The sequence below is a fragment of the Natrix helvetica genome (assembly GCF_964273705.1).
Source record: "Natrix helvetica genome assembly, chromosome: 1".
NCBI lineage: Eukaryota > Metazoa > Chordata > Lepidosauria > Squamata > Natricidae > Natrix > Natrix helvetica.
Genome location: NC_138548.1, coordinates 243,881,926 through 243,897,420, shown reverse-complemented (window position 1 = coordinate 243,897,420; position 15,495 = coordinate 243,881,926). Strand labels below are relative to the sequence as shown.

General features: G+C 37.4%; 1 protein-coding gene across 3 annotated transcripts; it reads left to right on the top strand.

The window, feature by feature from the left end:
• The first annotated feature begins 16 nt into the window (after window positions 1–16).
• UTP18 (UTP18 small subunit processome component) lies at window positions 17–14,649 on the top strand. Of its 3 annotated transcripts, none has more exons than XM_081936892.1 (15): window positions 17–37; window positions 648–972; window positions 2,543–2,673; window positions 3,320–3,415; window positions 4,244–4,326; window positions 4,445–4,536; window positions 6,363–6,488; window positions 6,859–7,033; window positions 7,433–7,533; window positions 8,125–8,215; window positions 8,815–8,938; window positions 10,826–11,000; window positions 11,705–11,847; window positions 12,262–12,302; window positions 14,553–14,649. In XM_081936892.1, the coding sequence occupies exons 1-14, from the start codon at window positions 30–32 to the stop codon at window positions 12,284–12,286; spliced, it is 1,695 nt and encodes a 564-aa protein (XP_081793018.1). In that variant the 5' UTR covers window positions 17–29; the 3' UTR covers window positions 12,287–12,302; window positions 14,553–14,649. The 3 variants fall into 3 exon arrangements, with proteins under 3 accessions (XP_081793018.1, XP_081793017.1, XP_081793016.1); XM_081936891.1 differs by having other exon boundaries at window positions 12,262–12,306; XM_081936890.1 differs by lacking the exon at window positions 14,553–14,649 and having other exon boundaries at window positions 12,262–14,543.
• Window positions 14,650–15,495: the final 846 nt, after the last annotated feature.

Here is a 15,495-nt window from a genome sequence, read left to right as displayed (position 1 = left end):
GCAGGACGGCAACGGCGGCTTCCTCTGCGATGCGGAAGTGGGTGAGGAAAGCAAGCGGGGGGGGGAGTTCGGAGGCGGTTAAAACCGCGGGGCGGGGGGGCGCTCAAGAGCGGCGGTTGGCCGTTCGAAAATGGGCGGTCTGAGGGGGCTTTCGCAACCTCAGGACAAAGAGGCGTCGGTTATCCGCTTGTCAGTAAAAAAAATGATTTGTTTTCTGGCCTTCCTCTCCCCCCTATAACCTCAGAAGCAATGGTGCAGCCCTTTGAATCTTTTGAGGGAGGAACCAAAAAACGAGGGAGTCCAAAAATGGGTGTCACGTGAGAGGGCGCCTCAAGAGAAATTCATTCGGGGGCGTAAAGAGATGTGCTCAACCATACACTTCCGAGACTAATTTTGACTATGAATACGAAGGAAGAGGCAGAATGTGTGCGAGTTATCTAACTCCAAAAAAATCCGGAAACGGCGCTCCGTCGACAGGCGGTCTTTGCATAAGTCCATTTATACTAGGGCACAAGTCTCTAAACTTGGCAACTTTAAGACTTGTGGACTTCAACTCCCAGAATTCTCCAGCCAGCTGGCTGGAGAATTCTGGGAGTTGAAGTCCACAAGTCTTAAAGTTGCCAAGTTTGGGGACTTCTTTGTACTAGGGCAACTCATCCGAAAAAAGTGCTTCCGGTTCCTGCAAAGGGGAAGTGGGCCTTTCATGTCCGGTTCACGTTTCCCGAAAGAAGGGAAAGCATGGAGGCGAAAGTTGGCGTTCATTCCGGCAAGATGCCGACTCGAAAAAGACCCCGGCTGGGAGAAGATCGGCTTGAAGCGACGGTTGCTCCTGAAGAGGACGCCCGCCGAGCTCACCACTTGGCTCTCCTGGCGGAAAAGCCGGCCTCGGAGCGTGGCCTAGAGGAGCTGGTCTTCGGCGGGCTGGAGGAAGACGAGGGTCTGCTGCGGCGATTTCAAACCTCGTGCGCCCAGGTGACGTGGGGGACAGGGACATGGCCTTATCTCCCATTGGGAACCAAGTTTTCTATTCCTGCTCTCCACCCCTTTTTTCTTTCCCCCGACCTCTTTGTTTCTCTGAAACTGTGGTGCATTTTAAAAACCTGGCAACTGGGATTTGAGGTCAACACATCGTAAAAATTGCCAAAAACACCGCTCTAAACACGGGATTCAAACAGGCAGCTTTTTCTTTCTATGAAATGGAACCATAATCTGCGGAGCATCAAAATATTTTATTAAATGCTGCTCTGTACTTTGAAAGTTATTTCTCCATTTACCTCTTGCTAATAGTGATGATACTTAGAACTTAGATGATGATACTAACTTAGTGATGATACTTAGAACCACTTTATTGTCACTTTGAATGTACACTAATCGGCATACATTAACATGAAATTTTGTTGCATACAGTTCTCAAATATACATACATCAGAGGTGGTATTCAGCAGGTTCTGACCAGTTCTAGAGAACCGGTAGCAGAAATGTTGAGTAGTTCGGAGAACCGGTAAATACTACCTCTGACTGGCCCCACCTCCATCTATTCTCTGCCTCCCGAGTCCCAGCTGATCTGGAGGGAATGGGGATTTTTCAGCAACCTTCCTCTGGAGTGGGGAGGGAATGGAGATTTTGCAGTATCCTTCCCCTGCCATGCCCACAGAACCAGTAGTAAAAAAAAAAAATGAATCCTACAACTGACATACATGCCATGTTACCTAGTATGTGTATTGAAAGGTCCAAAAGAAAACAACCAAGCAGAGAAAGCATCAAGGACCCCTCATTTCTCCCTTTAACCTGTTAGTCTCTCATCTTCTGAACTTGAGTTGTATGTGAAGAAGTAAAAGTGTTAATGGAATGCTCTATTGGGAGGGTGCAGGAGTGTTGACTATTGGGGGAAAATAGTGACTTAGTGAATCAAAAGAAATGAAGGTATTGCTTGTTGAGCAGATAAACTTAATTCCTATCTGCTGTTTCATTTAGGGATGCAGTATGCAGGTAGTCCTCAACTTAGGACCACGATTTTGGCTAACATTTTCATTCCTAAGCAAGGCAGTTGTTAAGTGAGGTACCCCATTTCATCACTTCTTTGCCAAAGTTAGGTGAATCACTGAAGTTGTTAGCGAATCTGGCTTTCCCCATTTACTTGGCTTGTCAGAAGCCGACTGAGAAAGTTACAAATGGTGATCACATGACCCCCCCCCCCCAGGACAGTGCAGCTATCATACATACATGCCATTTGCCAAGTGCTTGAATTTTGATCATGTGACCATAGAGATACTGCAACAGTCATTAAGGGTGAAAATTTGTCATAAATCACTTTTTTAGTGTTACCATAACTTTGAACAGTTACTAAATTAATCATTGTAAGTCAAGGATTACCTGTTAACTACAGTAATTGGGGCTGGCATTTCTATTGTTGAGCGATGCAGCTGTAAAGCATGATGTCAAGTGACCACATTTCTCACCTACATCAAAATTAGATTAAAAAACACTTAAACTTTCTGCTTTCAAATTTTCTTTTTAAACAGTTTTGTTTTAAAATTTTTAGAGTGGCGATGTGTTCAGCAGTAACTTTGAAGAAGAATCTGGCGATTCTGAAGCGGAGAATGATGCAGAAGACAACTTTCTTCCACTGAAAAAGCCAGCATGGGTAGATGAAGATGATGAAACTGAAGAAATGTATGCAATACTCAGTAAATCAATTTCAGTCAAATGATATCATAAGCAAATTGTATTTAATTCTTTGCACTTTTATTTAATATATTTAAATACTTATGGGTGTGAAAATGTTTTAACAGTCTGTTTTTAGCTTTCCAATTCTCATTTTTAAAAATATTGCCCAAGTGTTCTCTTTTACTTTGGAATTGTTGTCGCTGATCAAATAACATTAAATGTGAATACAGGCTGCTGTTTGCATTATATACAAAGATTTTTTTTCCATTTATGTTTTTGCCTTTCCCCCAGTGATCACAGTAAATTATATAATTGCCTCGCCATCACCTCGCAACAGTATTTCATTTGTCTCATTTTTACATAGTTTGACTACCATACTGCCCTGGACATGTTCAAATCTATACCATAAAGATAAATAGAATAATGATAAAGGCAATGGTAATATTATTGACATACCCTACATCATTAAGCAATCTAAAATTGTAAAAAAAAATCCTGGAATAAGGTACAGAAAATCATTTCCATAGTGTTGCCAAAATTTGCCTTGATGTGTCCAAATAGTTACCAGGAGCGAAGCTTGGAATCTTTACCTTTTAAAAATATGAATAAGTAGACAATTGAATGAATTTAGCATATGGCTTTGCTTTCCCAGAATTGACATGACGCACCGGCATCGGAAAAACATGATGAAAAGTGATGCAGAAAATAAGCTTTCGAAAACAAAACTTCAGAGAAGATTTCAAGAAGAGTATGTTTTATTGGTAACATAAGTTATTTTACATAATGCTATCTTTGGGGATTTTATTTCAGTTACAATCTGAAATGTTTGTGTTGAATGCAAGAAGTAGCAACACTTTTTTTTAACCTACTGGATTCCGAATACAGGTAGCCCTTGACTTACGACCATAATTAAGCTCAAAATACTTGTTGCTAAGTGAGACATTTGTTAGGTGAGTTTTGCCCCATATTATGATCTTTCCTGCCACAGTTAAGTGAATCACTGCAGTTGATAAGTTGGTTACCCAGTTGTTAAGCGAATCTGCTTTCCCCATTGATTTTTCTTCTGAGAAGCAAAGGTGATCACATGATCTTGGGACACAGCAACAGTCATAAATATGAGGCAGTTACGAAGCATCTGAATTTTGATCACATGATCATGGAGATGCTGCAAAGTTTTCAACTTTGAAAAAAGGTCATAAGTCACATTTTTCAGTGCTGTTGTAACTTTGAACAAACTGTTGTAAGTTGAGGACTACCTGTAAAAGATTCAATGGCACAAAGTAACATTTGTGGAATAAAGAATGTACTATACAAAAAAAAATTCAAGTGTGCCATCATTCATTTCAATAATACTTATATCACACTATGTGGCTGAGAGGCCAAGGAAAGAAGGATCATACATTATTGGGTAACAATGGTCACCCTCTTCCCCCATTTCTTGCCTTTTGTCCCTCACTTTATCTGCTGCTCATTCTCTGATTCTTCATTTTTTGCTGACTGTAACATTAATTACGAATTTTTGGACCACCTTCTCTGGACCACCTGCTTTGTCCTTAGTAATAATACTTCTTTACAGATTTCAAGGTGCTATGGGAACAACACCTTCTTGGGCACTGAGAGGCACGAAGAAAAAAACCAAAAGGAAAACCTCACACGAAGGTAATTGAAGCTCATCATTGATCGCCTGTATAAATAGAAGACGTAGTCTTGTGCAGACATACTGTGTGATATTTAAGCCCAGATTAATAATTATTGACAAGGACTTCCTCTGCTTAAGGTGACACTGAGGATGAAGAGGAGGAGGAACTGTTGCACAAGACAGGCAATTTTGTGATCACGTCAGACTCTTTACCCAAAGGTATTTTACAGGTAAATAAAATTCGACTTCATTTTTATTTATTACTGTTTCTGGCAAGCTTATAAATGGGAAAGGGTAAGTCTGGGGGCACTGAAGATTTGTGACTACTGCCCTATTGCAACTGATACCATTGTCATATCTTGAGTATGTTGCTAGGTTGAAGTTGAATATAATGATGTGGAACTTCAGTATTGAAGGCAAACTTTTTGCTTCATGTTCATCAGCTCAAGGAAAGGGATAGTCTTATCAAATAAATAACTCGGTGCATTTTTTTTTTAATGTCAAAGAGTAAGATAAACATTTTAAATAAAACTTACGTTGGACTGAATATGTGCCTAAATAAGAAACCATTGGAACAAAAGAAATCTGCTCAAAATGCTGTGAACCTTCTACCTTGAAGAATAGTGAAAATTCAGGCATTCTTTGGTCCTTTCTCAGCCTATCCTGTTGTTCATGTTACTAGCGCCCAACCTACAGAAATATTAATGTAAGCTTATTAAAAAATAACAGATAATGAAGCAACATTGACTCAATCTGTTAGCACATTGTCTCAAAAAGCAAGCACAAATTGTTTTTGAGTTTTACAACGTGGACACACAGCACAGAATAGCCATGCACAATCATAATGCATAATGCACAATGTAATGTATAATCACAATATAGGTAGTCCTTCAATTATAGCCATTTGTTTAGTTTGAAGTTGCAACGGCTCTGAAAAAATGACTTATCTTTTACACTTTCAACAGTTGCAGCATCCCCATGGTCACATGATCAAAATTCAGATGCTTGGCAACTTGTTCATATTTATGATAGTTGCAGTGTCTCAGGGTCATGATCACCTTTTGTGATCTTCTGACAAGCAAAATCAATGGGAAAGACAGATTCTTTTAACAACCATGTTATCATTAAACAACTGTTGTGATTCACTCAACAACTTGGCAAGGAAGGGCATAAAATGGGGCAAGATTCACTTAACTGTCTTGCTAATGAACAAATTTTGGGTTCAGTTGTGGTTGTAAGTCAAGGACTAGGTATATATGCTTTAGAATTTGGCAATCTGTCTTATAAAGAAGTTATAAGACATGCAGAATATACAAGAGCAAACTTACCTGTAAATTCTAAGGCAATACAGTAATCCTCAACTTGCAACCATTTGTTTAACCACTGTGCAGTGTTACAACACTGCTGAAGAAAGTGCTTACAATCAGCCTTCAAACGAACATTGCAGCGTCCCCATGGTCACAAGATCAAAATTCAGGCACTTGGAAAAAGGCCTATATTAAGAAGATTGCAGAGTCCCGGGGTCATGTGATCACCTTTTGTGACCACCTCAAGAGAGTTTCCAATAAGCAGTCAATGGGCGAAGCCAGATTTGCTTAATGACCAGAAGAAAACTGTTAGTAAAATTGGGTGTGACTCACTTAACGACTACTTTGCTTAGCAACAGAAGTTTCAGTCCCAGTTGTGGTTGTAAGTTGAGAACTACCTGTATTAAAATAGCCAGAAGCAGAAGTCAGTCTTATTATCAGACAGACAGCATTATCTTTATTTCTGAAAGTATGCTTAACTGACTCTTCCTTATCCATCCTCCTTTAGCTAACTAAAAACAACAGCAACTGGCACAGCAACTGGTGTGGAACTTGCCACTGCTGTATTTTTTGTATGTAATATTTATATATTTTAATTCTTACTTGCACCTTTAATTGATCTAATAGCAACTTCACTGAAATATATTCTAATCCCAGTAGAAAATTCCTACTTAGTTTTCTATTTTTCTATGTTCTACTTAGGTTTGCTGAGCTATACAAGCACTGTATATTCATATTCTGTCTTTTAGATGAAAAATTGTTTGCACGCCAATAATGAACGTGTATCAGATGCCAAATTAACAACTGTTCAGTTTCATCCGACTGCTCAAGTTGTTATGACAGCTGGGGATGATCGATCTATATCACTATTCCAGGTAAGAATGATACAGATTTTACTTTATTTTTGTCCATAAAACTCAGCAGCTTGTTGTTTGCTATCACATATATAGGCCTGGGATGAAACCCAAAAACTGTAGACAAGCAGGACTTTTTTAGTATTTTTTTTAGAAGCAAAAGAATTATGTCAAAGCATCATCTGCCATAGTAAGTAACAGTAATTTCATACATGTGGAAGCTTTGAATTATTTGAAGAGAGTTGAATACATGAATTTTGCAGAGCTTAGTGAGTTTCTTATTTGATAATAAAAAAGTTAGTTCATAAGATCTGTGTATATTTTTTGTATTATATTTTATACATCCTTAGTACACATAGGTACTGAGGGAACTGTTTCTTTTTTCTTTAAGGTGGATGGTATCACAAATCCACAGATACAGAGCATACACTTGGAAGACTTTCCAATTTACAAGGCACGGTTCAGTGCAGAAGGAGAACAGGTTATAGCTACTAGCATTCATAACAAGCTATTTTATATATATGACATGATGGAAGGAAAAATTATTCCTATAAATCATATCAGAGGTAATTGTTTTTCATTAAGGTTCCTGAATGTAATCTTATTCTTTTGTACAAAGAAGAAAACACTAGGCAAATATTACTCTGTAATTGTCTCTATATGTCTGCTTTTATAACTTCAGCTAGGCATTCTCTCCCCCTCCCCTCGCTCCTTCCTTCCCTCCCGTGTGTGTGTATGTGTGTGTGAGTATAGAAAAAAAATAAGGAATGAAACTACCATTTTGGGACATGTACAATAAATAAACTTGTTATATTTTCAGTTGCAGTACTGCTCACTTTTACCTGGGAATACATCTCCCTAAAATCTAGGGGGATTGTACTGTTAAATTGAAAGGCTGAATAGGTTTTAAAAACAAATTATGTATATAGAAGAAACAGATTTTACATTTCTGCTTTGAATTAAAGGCTTAGAGGAGAAGATTGTCAAAAAATTCGAAGTATCTCCAGATGGAACATTCCTGCTGCTTACTGGAACATCAGGTTATCTTCATTTGATTACAATGAAGGTATAGTTCCTACTTATATGTTTGTTTGGGATAACATAATTCAGATAGCAATATTGTACCATTTAATTAAAATTAAGACATATTCATATACTTGTTAATCCGCACAATATTTTATTGTAAATTTGCTGAATCCAATCCATGATTATTGGTAGCTCTTTAATTTTATTTTTTATACTGTGTGTTATAAGAGTTTTCATTAAATAATTTATTAATTAATAATAAATTATTAATAATGCAAAATTATTTGCATTATAATGCAAAAGAAAAAGAACAAGCTAAAGATGACATCAGATGGGAAAGTAGGATAACCATGACAAAACATACCAAAGGAAATGATGTAGTCTTGTCTTTTATGTTGGGGTACCTCTCATTTCTCACTCATCTAGTACAGGGGTGTCCAAACTTGGGAACTTTAAGACTTGTGGACTTCAACTCCCAGAATTCCCCAGCCAGGCTGGCTGGGGAATTCTGGGAGTTGAAGTCCACAAGTCTTAAAGTTCCCAAGTTTGGACACCCCTGATCTAGTAAGACCATTTTGCTTAATAGTCTTATAAATAATGGTGACGATAGGCATTATTATATCCATCTTAGACAAAAGAATTTGTTGGAAGCATGAAAATAAATGGAAGGGCTATTGCATCATCATTCTCTCCAGATGGCAGCAGAATCTACACATATTCTGGTAATGTTTTCAGAATTGCTGACTGCAGATTTAGCATTTGTAGTTTGGTGAAATAAATATTTTTTAGTTCAACTTACGTTGTTGCTATTGTATTGATTGTCCCCATTTCAAAACCACAAATAAGCGATCCTTGAGACATAAAATAGTACAGTAATATTTGGTCTAGTGTAAGGCACCAGGCTAGAAAGTAGAAGATCTTGACTTCTAGTCCCACCTTAGGCATGAAAACTGGCTGGGTGACCTTGGGCAGCCCAACTCACCTCACGGCCTGGTTGTTGTGGGGAAAATAGAAGGAGAAAAGACCATTAGATATGTTCACTGCTTTAAGTTGTTTATAAAAGTAATAAAGGTGAGACATAAAATAAATACTTGTAAATCAATACAGCCTCCCAATAGCAAAAAAAATTTTTTCCTTTTGTATACCTTTAGTTTGCTCTATATAGTTTACATTCCATATCGTCTATCAAAAATAACACAAGAACAATTTGAATAATTGTCAAAAGATTCATGGTCTAATCACTTCTTTGTTTTCTAAATCAGGCATGTGATATTTTAATTCTTTTAAACATTGTTTTCAATAACACATACTTATCTACCAGATGAGGGTGAAGTTTTCATATGGGATGTGAAAAGCAGGCGGTGTCTGAACAAGTTTACTGATGAAGGTTGTCTGCATGGTACTTCTATTGCAGTCTCTAAAAACAGCCAATATATTGCATGTGGGTAAGTAAGCAAAAGGATAGCCAAATATTATATACTTAAACATTGAGAACCCGTGTGCACAAGGAAAGAAACTGAATTACATACACATTAAACCACGGCTTGCTAAACCATGATTTACAAGCCAAAATGTCTGCCTGTACATGAGGCATTCTCTTTGCAATATATGATCCAGATTAGATTTGTGGAAGTACCGTATTTATTCGAGTATAACGCGCAAAATTTTGTACCAAAAAAAGGAATCAAAGTGTGGGTGCGCGTTATAAACGAGGGGTGGGGTGGCAGTGGCGGCTGGGGAAAATTTACTTGGCATGGTAGCCCCTGAAGCCCCCTTGGCCATGGTGCCTGGGGGGATTCCCGAGTCCCGGTCGCCCCCTTCCAGACGGATCGAGATGCTGCCGACTGGAGGAAGAGGGTGAGAGGCGGGTCCTGTGAACGGCGGCAGCAGCAGCGGCAATACTCGCAACTCAGCTGCCTGCCGCCTTTCCCCTCCTTTGTCTCCCAGCCAGCAGCGGCGGCAATAGTCACAACTCGGCGGCAGGCCGCCCCGGCTGGGAGACAAAGGAGGGGAAAGGCGGCAGGCAGCTGAGTTGCGAGTATTGCCGCCGCTGCTGCCGCCGTTCACAGGACCCGCCTCTCACCCTCTTCCCCCAGTCGGCAGGATCTCAATCCGTCTGGAAGGGGGTGACCGGGACTCGGGAATCCCCCCAGGCACCATGGCCAAGCGGGCTTCGTCGGAGAGCGGCGGCGGCGGCAGCAGCATCTACAGCGTCTCGGTCGAACCGCAGGACAAAAAGACGGGACCCCCCGCAGCCGCCATGTTCCAAGGAGCCTCAGTCGGGAGCAAAGGGGAGGCCGTGGACTCCTGCAAGCCGACCCTGGCCTTGCCGCCCCACGAGAGAGAGACTTGGACCCGGCAGATGGATTTCATCATGTCCTGCGTGGGCTTCGCTGTGGGGCTAGGCAACGTGTGGCGCTTTCCCTACCTGTGTTACAAGAACGGGGGAGGTGAGCAACCTGCGGCCGTGAGGGCTGGGTGGAAGGGACGACGTGGGGGGGGGCTCCAGGATTTTTGTCAATTACAATGCTTGGTGTGAAACAAAATTTTATACCAATTTTTAATCAAAAATTAGGGGGTGCGCGTTATACACGTGTGCGCGTTATACTCGAATAAATACGGTATTTCAGTGCCAGCCCTGGATTAGTCCACTCCATATAAAGAAATTTTCAATGGAGGTAATTTTTTGGACTATTGAAATAATTCAGAGGGATGACTCACAAAATGCCCTCTAAGCTTGTGGATAAAAGCAATCTGTCATCTTAAAAAAATCATTAAGACTGCTTCAGAGATCAAGGGCATCACAGGGGCAGTATTGCCTGTTCATTTCCACACATGTAACTTTTCCATTTAAAAATTAAGGAAATTACTATATTACATATATAACCCTGGAAGTAGTCAGCCAGCACATCTTATCCACAGCTTGAGTCAGACCAGCTGAAATCTTTGAGGTTTCTGAATAGATGACTTATGAATATTGAGGTGCAGCAGCAGGTTGTAAAATTCCACGCCTCACAGATGCAACTCTAGCCGAAGGCATGTGTGAAATGCGCTCCCACCCCCCCTTTCCTTACCATGGCAACTCGATAATAGACATGGAAATGCTTTATGAGTTGACATTCGGCTCCCCTCACTTTCCAAGTTAACACACACACATACACGCGGCTAAGATGTAAAATTCATCTTTTATTAGTATGTAATATAATTATCCTCTCATTTATGTGGAATGTAATTGGAAATACCTTTTGAGTTTGTTTTTGTTAAACATTTGAGTATGTGCTACAATATGAGAAGCTGACCTGTTTCTAAGTCATCAATATTTCTCTTTCTAGTTCTAATTCTGGAGTTGTGAATGTGTATGCCCATGATGATTGTTTGAGAGAAACATTCCCTAAGCCTCTTAAGGCTATAATGAACTTAGTCACATCTGCTACATCGTTAGTATTCAACCCAACCACTGAAATACTAGCAATGGCTTCTAATAAAATGGATGATGCATTGAAGCTGGTAAGTATATTTTTATTAATGTTGTACTGAAACTTTCATTTTCTCCTTTTTGCACATATTTGCAAGGAAGAGGGCAAACCAAAACTAAAAGTGAAAGGGAATTTCAAGCAACAGAATTTTGATAGAAATGTTCAAGGGCAATGAAAATTGTATTTTACTATAATGCAGAACCCTTTATCTACACAAAATACTTATATAACCCAACAACCATGTTGTGATTACATAGAGTATTTTAAATGTTGAAAAGAAAATTCAAATACCTATAATTAACACCTCCCTTGCCTCCTTTATAAAACCTTTCTTCAGAATTGTTCCTTCCTTTGCAGAAGAAACTTTTTTTTTATTTTGTAAGGATTACAAGCATCAGCATAAAGCATCTATTCGTAGAAAGATTAATTCAATGATTCATTGATATAAAATAATACTAAAAGCCAATCATCTGGCTCTTATTTTTTCTAAGGTAGGCAGTTTTAGTACTTGCAATTGTTCCATGAGAAAAAGGTGTGGCTGAAATTTTATATATTACTCAAAAATCTCAACACTTCATTGGCTCTTCTTGAATAAAATATTAGCTTTTTTATTGCTGCATCAAAATTAAGTATCTTCTAATAAATGAAGAAGTCTACCGAATTGAGAATGTGAATAAGTTTAAAACATAATGCAGAGTTTGCCTTCATTCTTTTTATTTTATTCCTTTTTTATAGGTCCATATTCCTTCATTTACAGTATTCTCAAATTTTCCTGTGTTCAGGAGAAAGTTGTTATATTTAGCTTACTGTATGGATTTCTCACCAAGAAGTGGATATTTTTCCATAGCAAACAACAAAGGCAAAGCTTTATTGTATAGGTATGTAATAAATAATTGATTATTATTGCATACTTTTGACACTGCTTTTCATAATAATCCTAATAAAAAAGTGTTTAGTATACAATGGAAATGTAAAGAAGAACAATTAACCCTGCTTCAGTCAATATTTGGTACTTTTAAGTACTAAATATTCAATCAAGTATTAAAACCAACTAAACTTTAATGGAAAAAAACAAAATAATAAACAGTATTTCCGATGGATCATAAGCATACCTATTTTATTAGAATTAAGTCTAATAAAATCAATATACCTTAACTCTTTAAGTAATATAATCATAAAATGTCTTTGATTAGAAGTCACTTCCACAAAAATCTTATCAAATGATATGTGATGTAGATAGGTGATAACAGTTCTTAAGATCTCTAATGTTAATTCTTTTTTAACTTTTGCAGGTTGAAACACTACTCTGATTTCTAAAATGATTTCTTTAAAAGTAGGTAAATATTAAATGAAGGAGGAAGCTTGAATTGTTGCAAACATTGGAAAGAATTTATTCTTGCAAAAAAATGTTTTCTTATTTATATATAACAAAAAGGCAGGATTCCAGAAATTGTACAAAAAGCATGATAGAGGTCGAAGAATATCAAATTTGAAACAGTTTATATAATTAAGAATTAAAATAATAAAATAACAATGTGATTTACCATTCCTTTTTCTTTTTATTCTTGGTAGGGTGTTTTTTTTTCTTTTGTCATGAGGATAAATATCTTTAAGGAAACAGAAAATAAACAATCCTATAGTCCTATAAGTATCCTTCAAGCTGAATTTGATTTCTCCAGAGACATGTAGTTTTCTTAAAAATAACATGGGTGTAGCTTGCTATTCCCACAAATGGCTTTTTTAAAAAAAAAAATCTCAGTATTCCTTACAAGCCTGATTCCTGTTGGTTTGCCATCCAAGTACTAATCAAGTCATACCATGCTTAGCTTTTTGGTATCGGCCAAGGACAATTAAATGTTTCCACCTAGCTTTATAGAATTAAATCAGTGGTGGGTTACGGGCGGTACGGCCTGGTACGGGCATACTGGTGCTACCTGGGAGCAGCAGCCATCATACCAGAACAGTGTTTTGGTGAGCCCACCTGCGTTCCTTACCTCATTTTGAGGGAAACGTGCCAATTGTGCATGCACTCACAGTGTACGGTGCCTGCGCGACCTCGCCAAGCAGCTGGGGCATTGCCGGGTGGTTGCATGCACATGCATGTGCTGCACGTGTGCGCGAGGTGGACATCCGTCCCCGTCACAGCATACTGGCTGCGATGGGATCTAGAACCCACCACTGAATTAAATAATTAAAAGAGATGCCATTGGTATTGAATATATTGTGTAGAAGAATGCTCACATCTATCAACTGTAGTTTGAGATGACTCAGCCTCAATCATTCCTTCACAAAATGTATTGATCTCATCATTAAAACTATTGCAACATCTGAAGAGTGAGATATATCAGTTTAATAGCAAGAGGATTTACTATTGTTATTTATGATCTTAGGTTGAATATGACATTCTCTTAAAATTCTGGGGGGATGATTTGGGATGGAAGTTGCTGTAACCTATTAAGATATTTAATGGCCTAAAATTTCTTTTAAATAGTGACAATTAATATGTTCTTTTGGCTGAAACATTTTGAGGAAATTGGAAAATAACACCCAACAGTTTCTCATAATGAATCCTGTTATTGGTTTATCGTCCATGTTTTCTTACCGATATGAATACAGCATAAGAAATTAATTCTTCATTGTTATCTCAAAACTTTGGAGAACTAAATGACAGTTTTTGTTGGCTCAGAAGAATTTAATATGAAAAATAGTTCTGGTTGAAAAATTGTACAAAAACACAGAACTTTGAAATGGAAAACAATGAAGGATAAAATTACTTAAATCTAGTCATCAGTTACATTAACAGCACTTTTCCTAATAAACCACCTTCAGCTGTATAAATGTTATTTTGGGAAGAACAATTGAATATGAATGTTTAAATATCTGTATTTGTCTTTAAAATCACATCTGTCTGTATATATGTGTGTGTGCTATTTTTTCTCTAATCATGTTTTTTTTGTTATTGGTTTGTTTTTCTTTTTAATTTAATACATTAATTAATATTAAATTTAAAAACTATGCTTCCTTACTTATCAGTGAAAGTTATTAGGACACATTCCATTGCAGATTAAAAGCTCTTTAATCACCCAGAGTATTTAGTCAGTGTAAGAATAGTTGTTATAAAGTATTATTCTATACAAGAATTCTTTACATGTATGAGTGGCAGATGATTCGGCTGAAACAAAACAAACCACTTTATTGCAAATACTATCAGTAAGCATCTTCTAATAAACTAAATTGTTATGAAGATGTGCAAATTAGTGTGGCTCTGCCAAGTATTTACGAGCTTAAGGACAAAAGAGGACAATTAAATATCTCTAAATGTTAGCTAGTGAGGATTTCTCTTCTGTCTGAATATAGAATTTCATTGCACAGCTTAATGTGTTAATATTTTTAATTTTAGAATGATTTTTCTATAACTCTTATACAAAAGATGAAATATAGTATATACATGTTCAGTAAATATTAACATATTTAATTATTTAATGTCTTGCTGATTCAATAAACATAGCCAGTGAAAGGGTTTCTGTGGAGTGTAATCTAATAAAAATGTGTTGACTGATTTCATTTTTTTTCTTTTATATAGATCATGCAACTTGTGGTTCTAAGAAAATAGATTTGATTTTATTGTCTTTTAAAAAACAAGTATTTCATCACCAATAAATATTTTTATAATTTACAAACTAGCTTCCATGTTTTCACATTGCATTATCAATATAGCTAACAGAAAATATCAGGTGAAAATAAGAAATTCTAAGCAGTGACATGGGTGTACATGATAGAACTGAATTGGGGGGGGGGGGAGTCCCAAAGGTGCTTTTTTTTCCCCAAGAGGCAACTGGACTTTGTGGCTTTTCTTTGAAAAAAATAGTAAATTCAATCCTGCTTTTGGGCATATAGAATATTCAGCATGCTTTACACTGGACATGTTTTATATTTATTTATTTATTTATTAGATTTTTTAATCCCACTTTTTAAAGTCAAAGTGGCAAATATAGATACATCTGGTCACGACCATAATTCATTCCATAACTTTGGTCGCAACCCGATTTGGTTGTGACCCGAACCTAATTTTGGAAATTTGGTGCTTACAAAAAAAAGTTATCCAGCCAGTTTTCATGTCTTAGGCAGGACTGGAACTCATAGTAATTTGGTTTTTAGGACTGCACTTTAACCACTACACCAGATTGGCTCTCAAGCAACTGGCATATCATCTGGACAATTATTAACATTTTATATGTAAGCTGATATTTTAAGATAAGTAAAAAAAGCACCGTATGTACAGGAAAAAGCCCAGCCAATGTTCTAGCTTTACATTATTGTTTGCATGGTTTGGGTGTAATTTATTATAGCTCCCACAAATAACTATTCAGGTAGTCCTCAGCATATGATTAACATTGATTTGATTGATTACATGTAATAGTCGTAGGATGAGGCATCCATGTAACCAGACCTGATTTTACTACATTTTTCGCAGTAGCTGTTAAGCAAAAACCATAGTTGTACGTGCAAACATATTCTTTTGAATG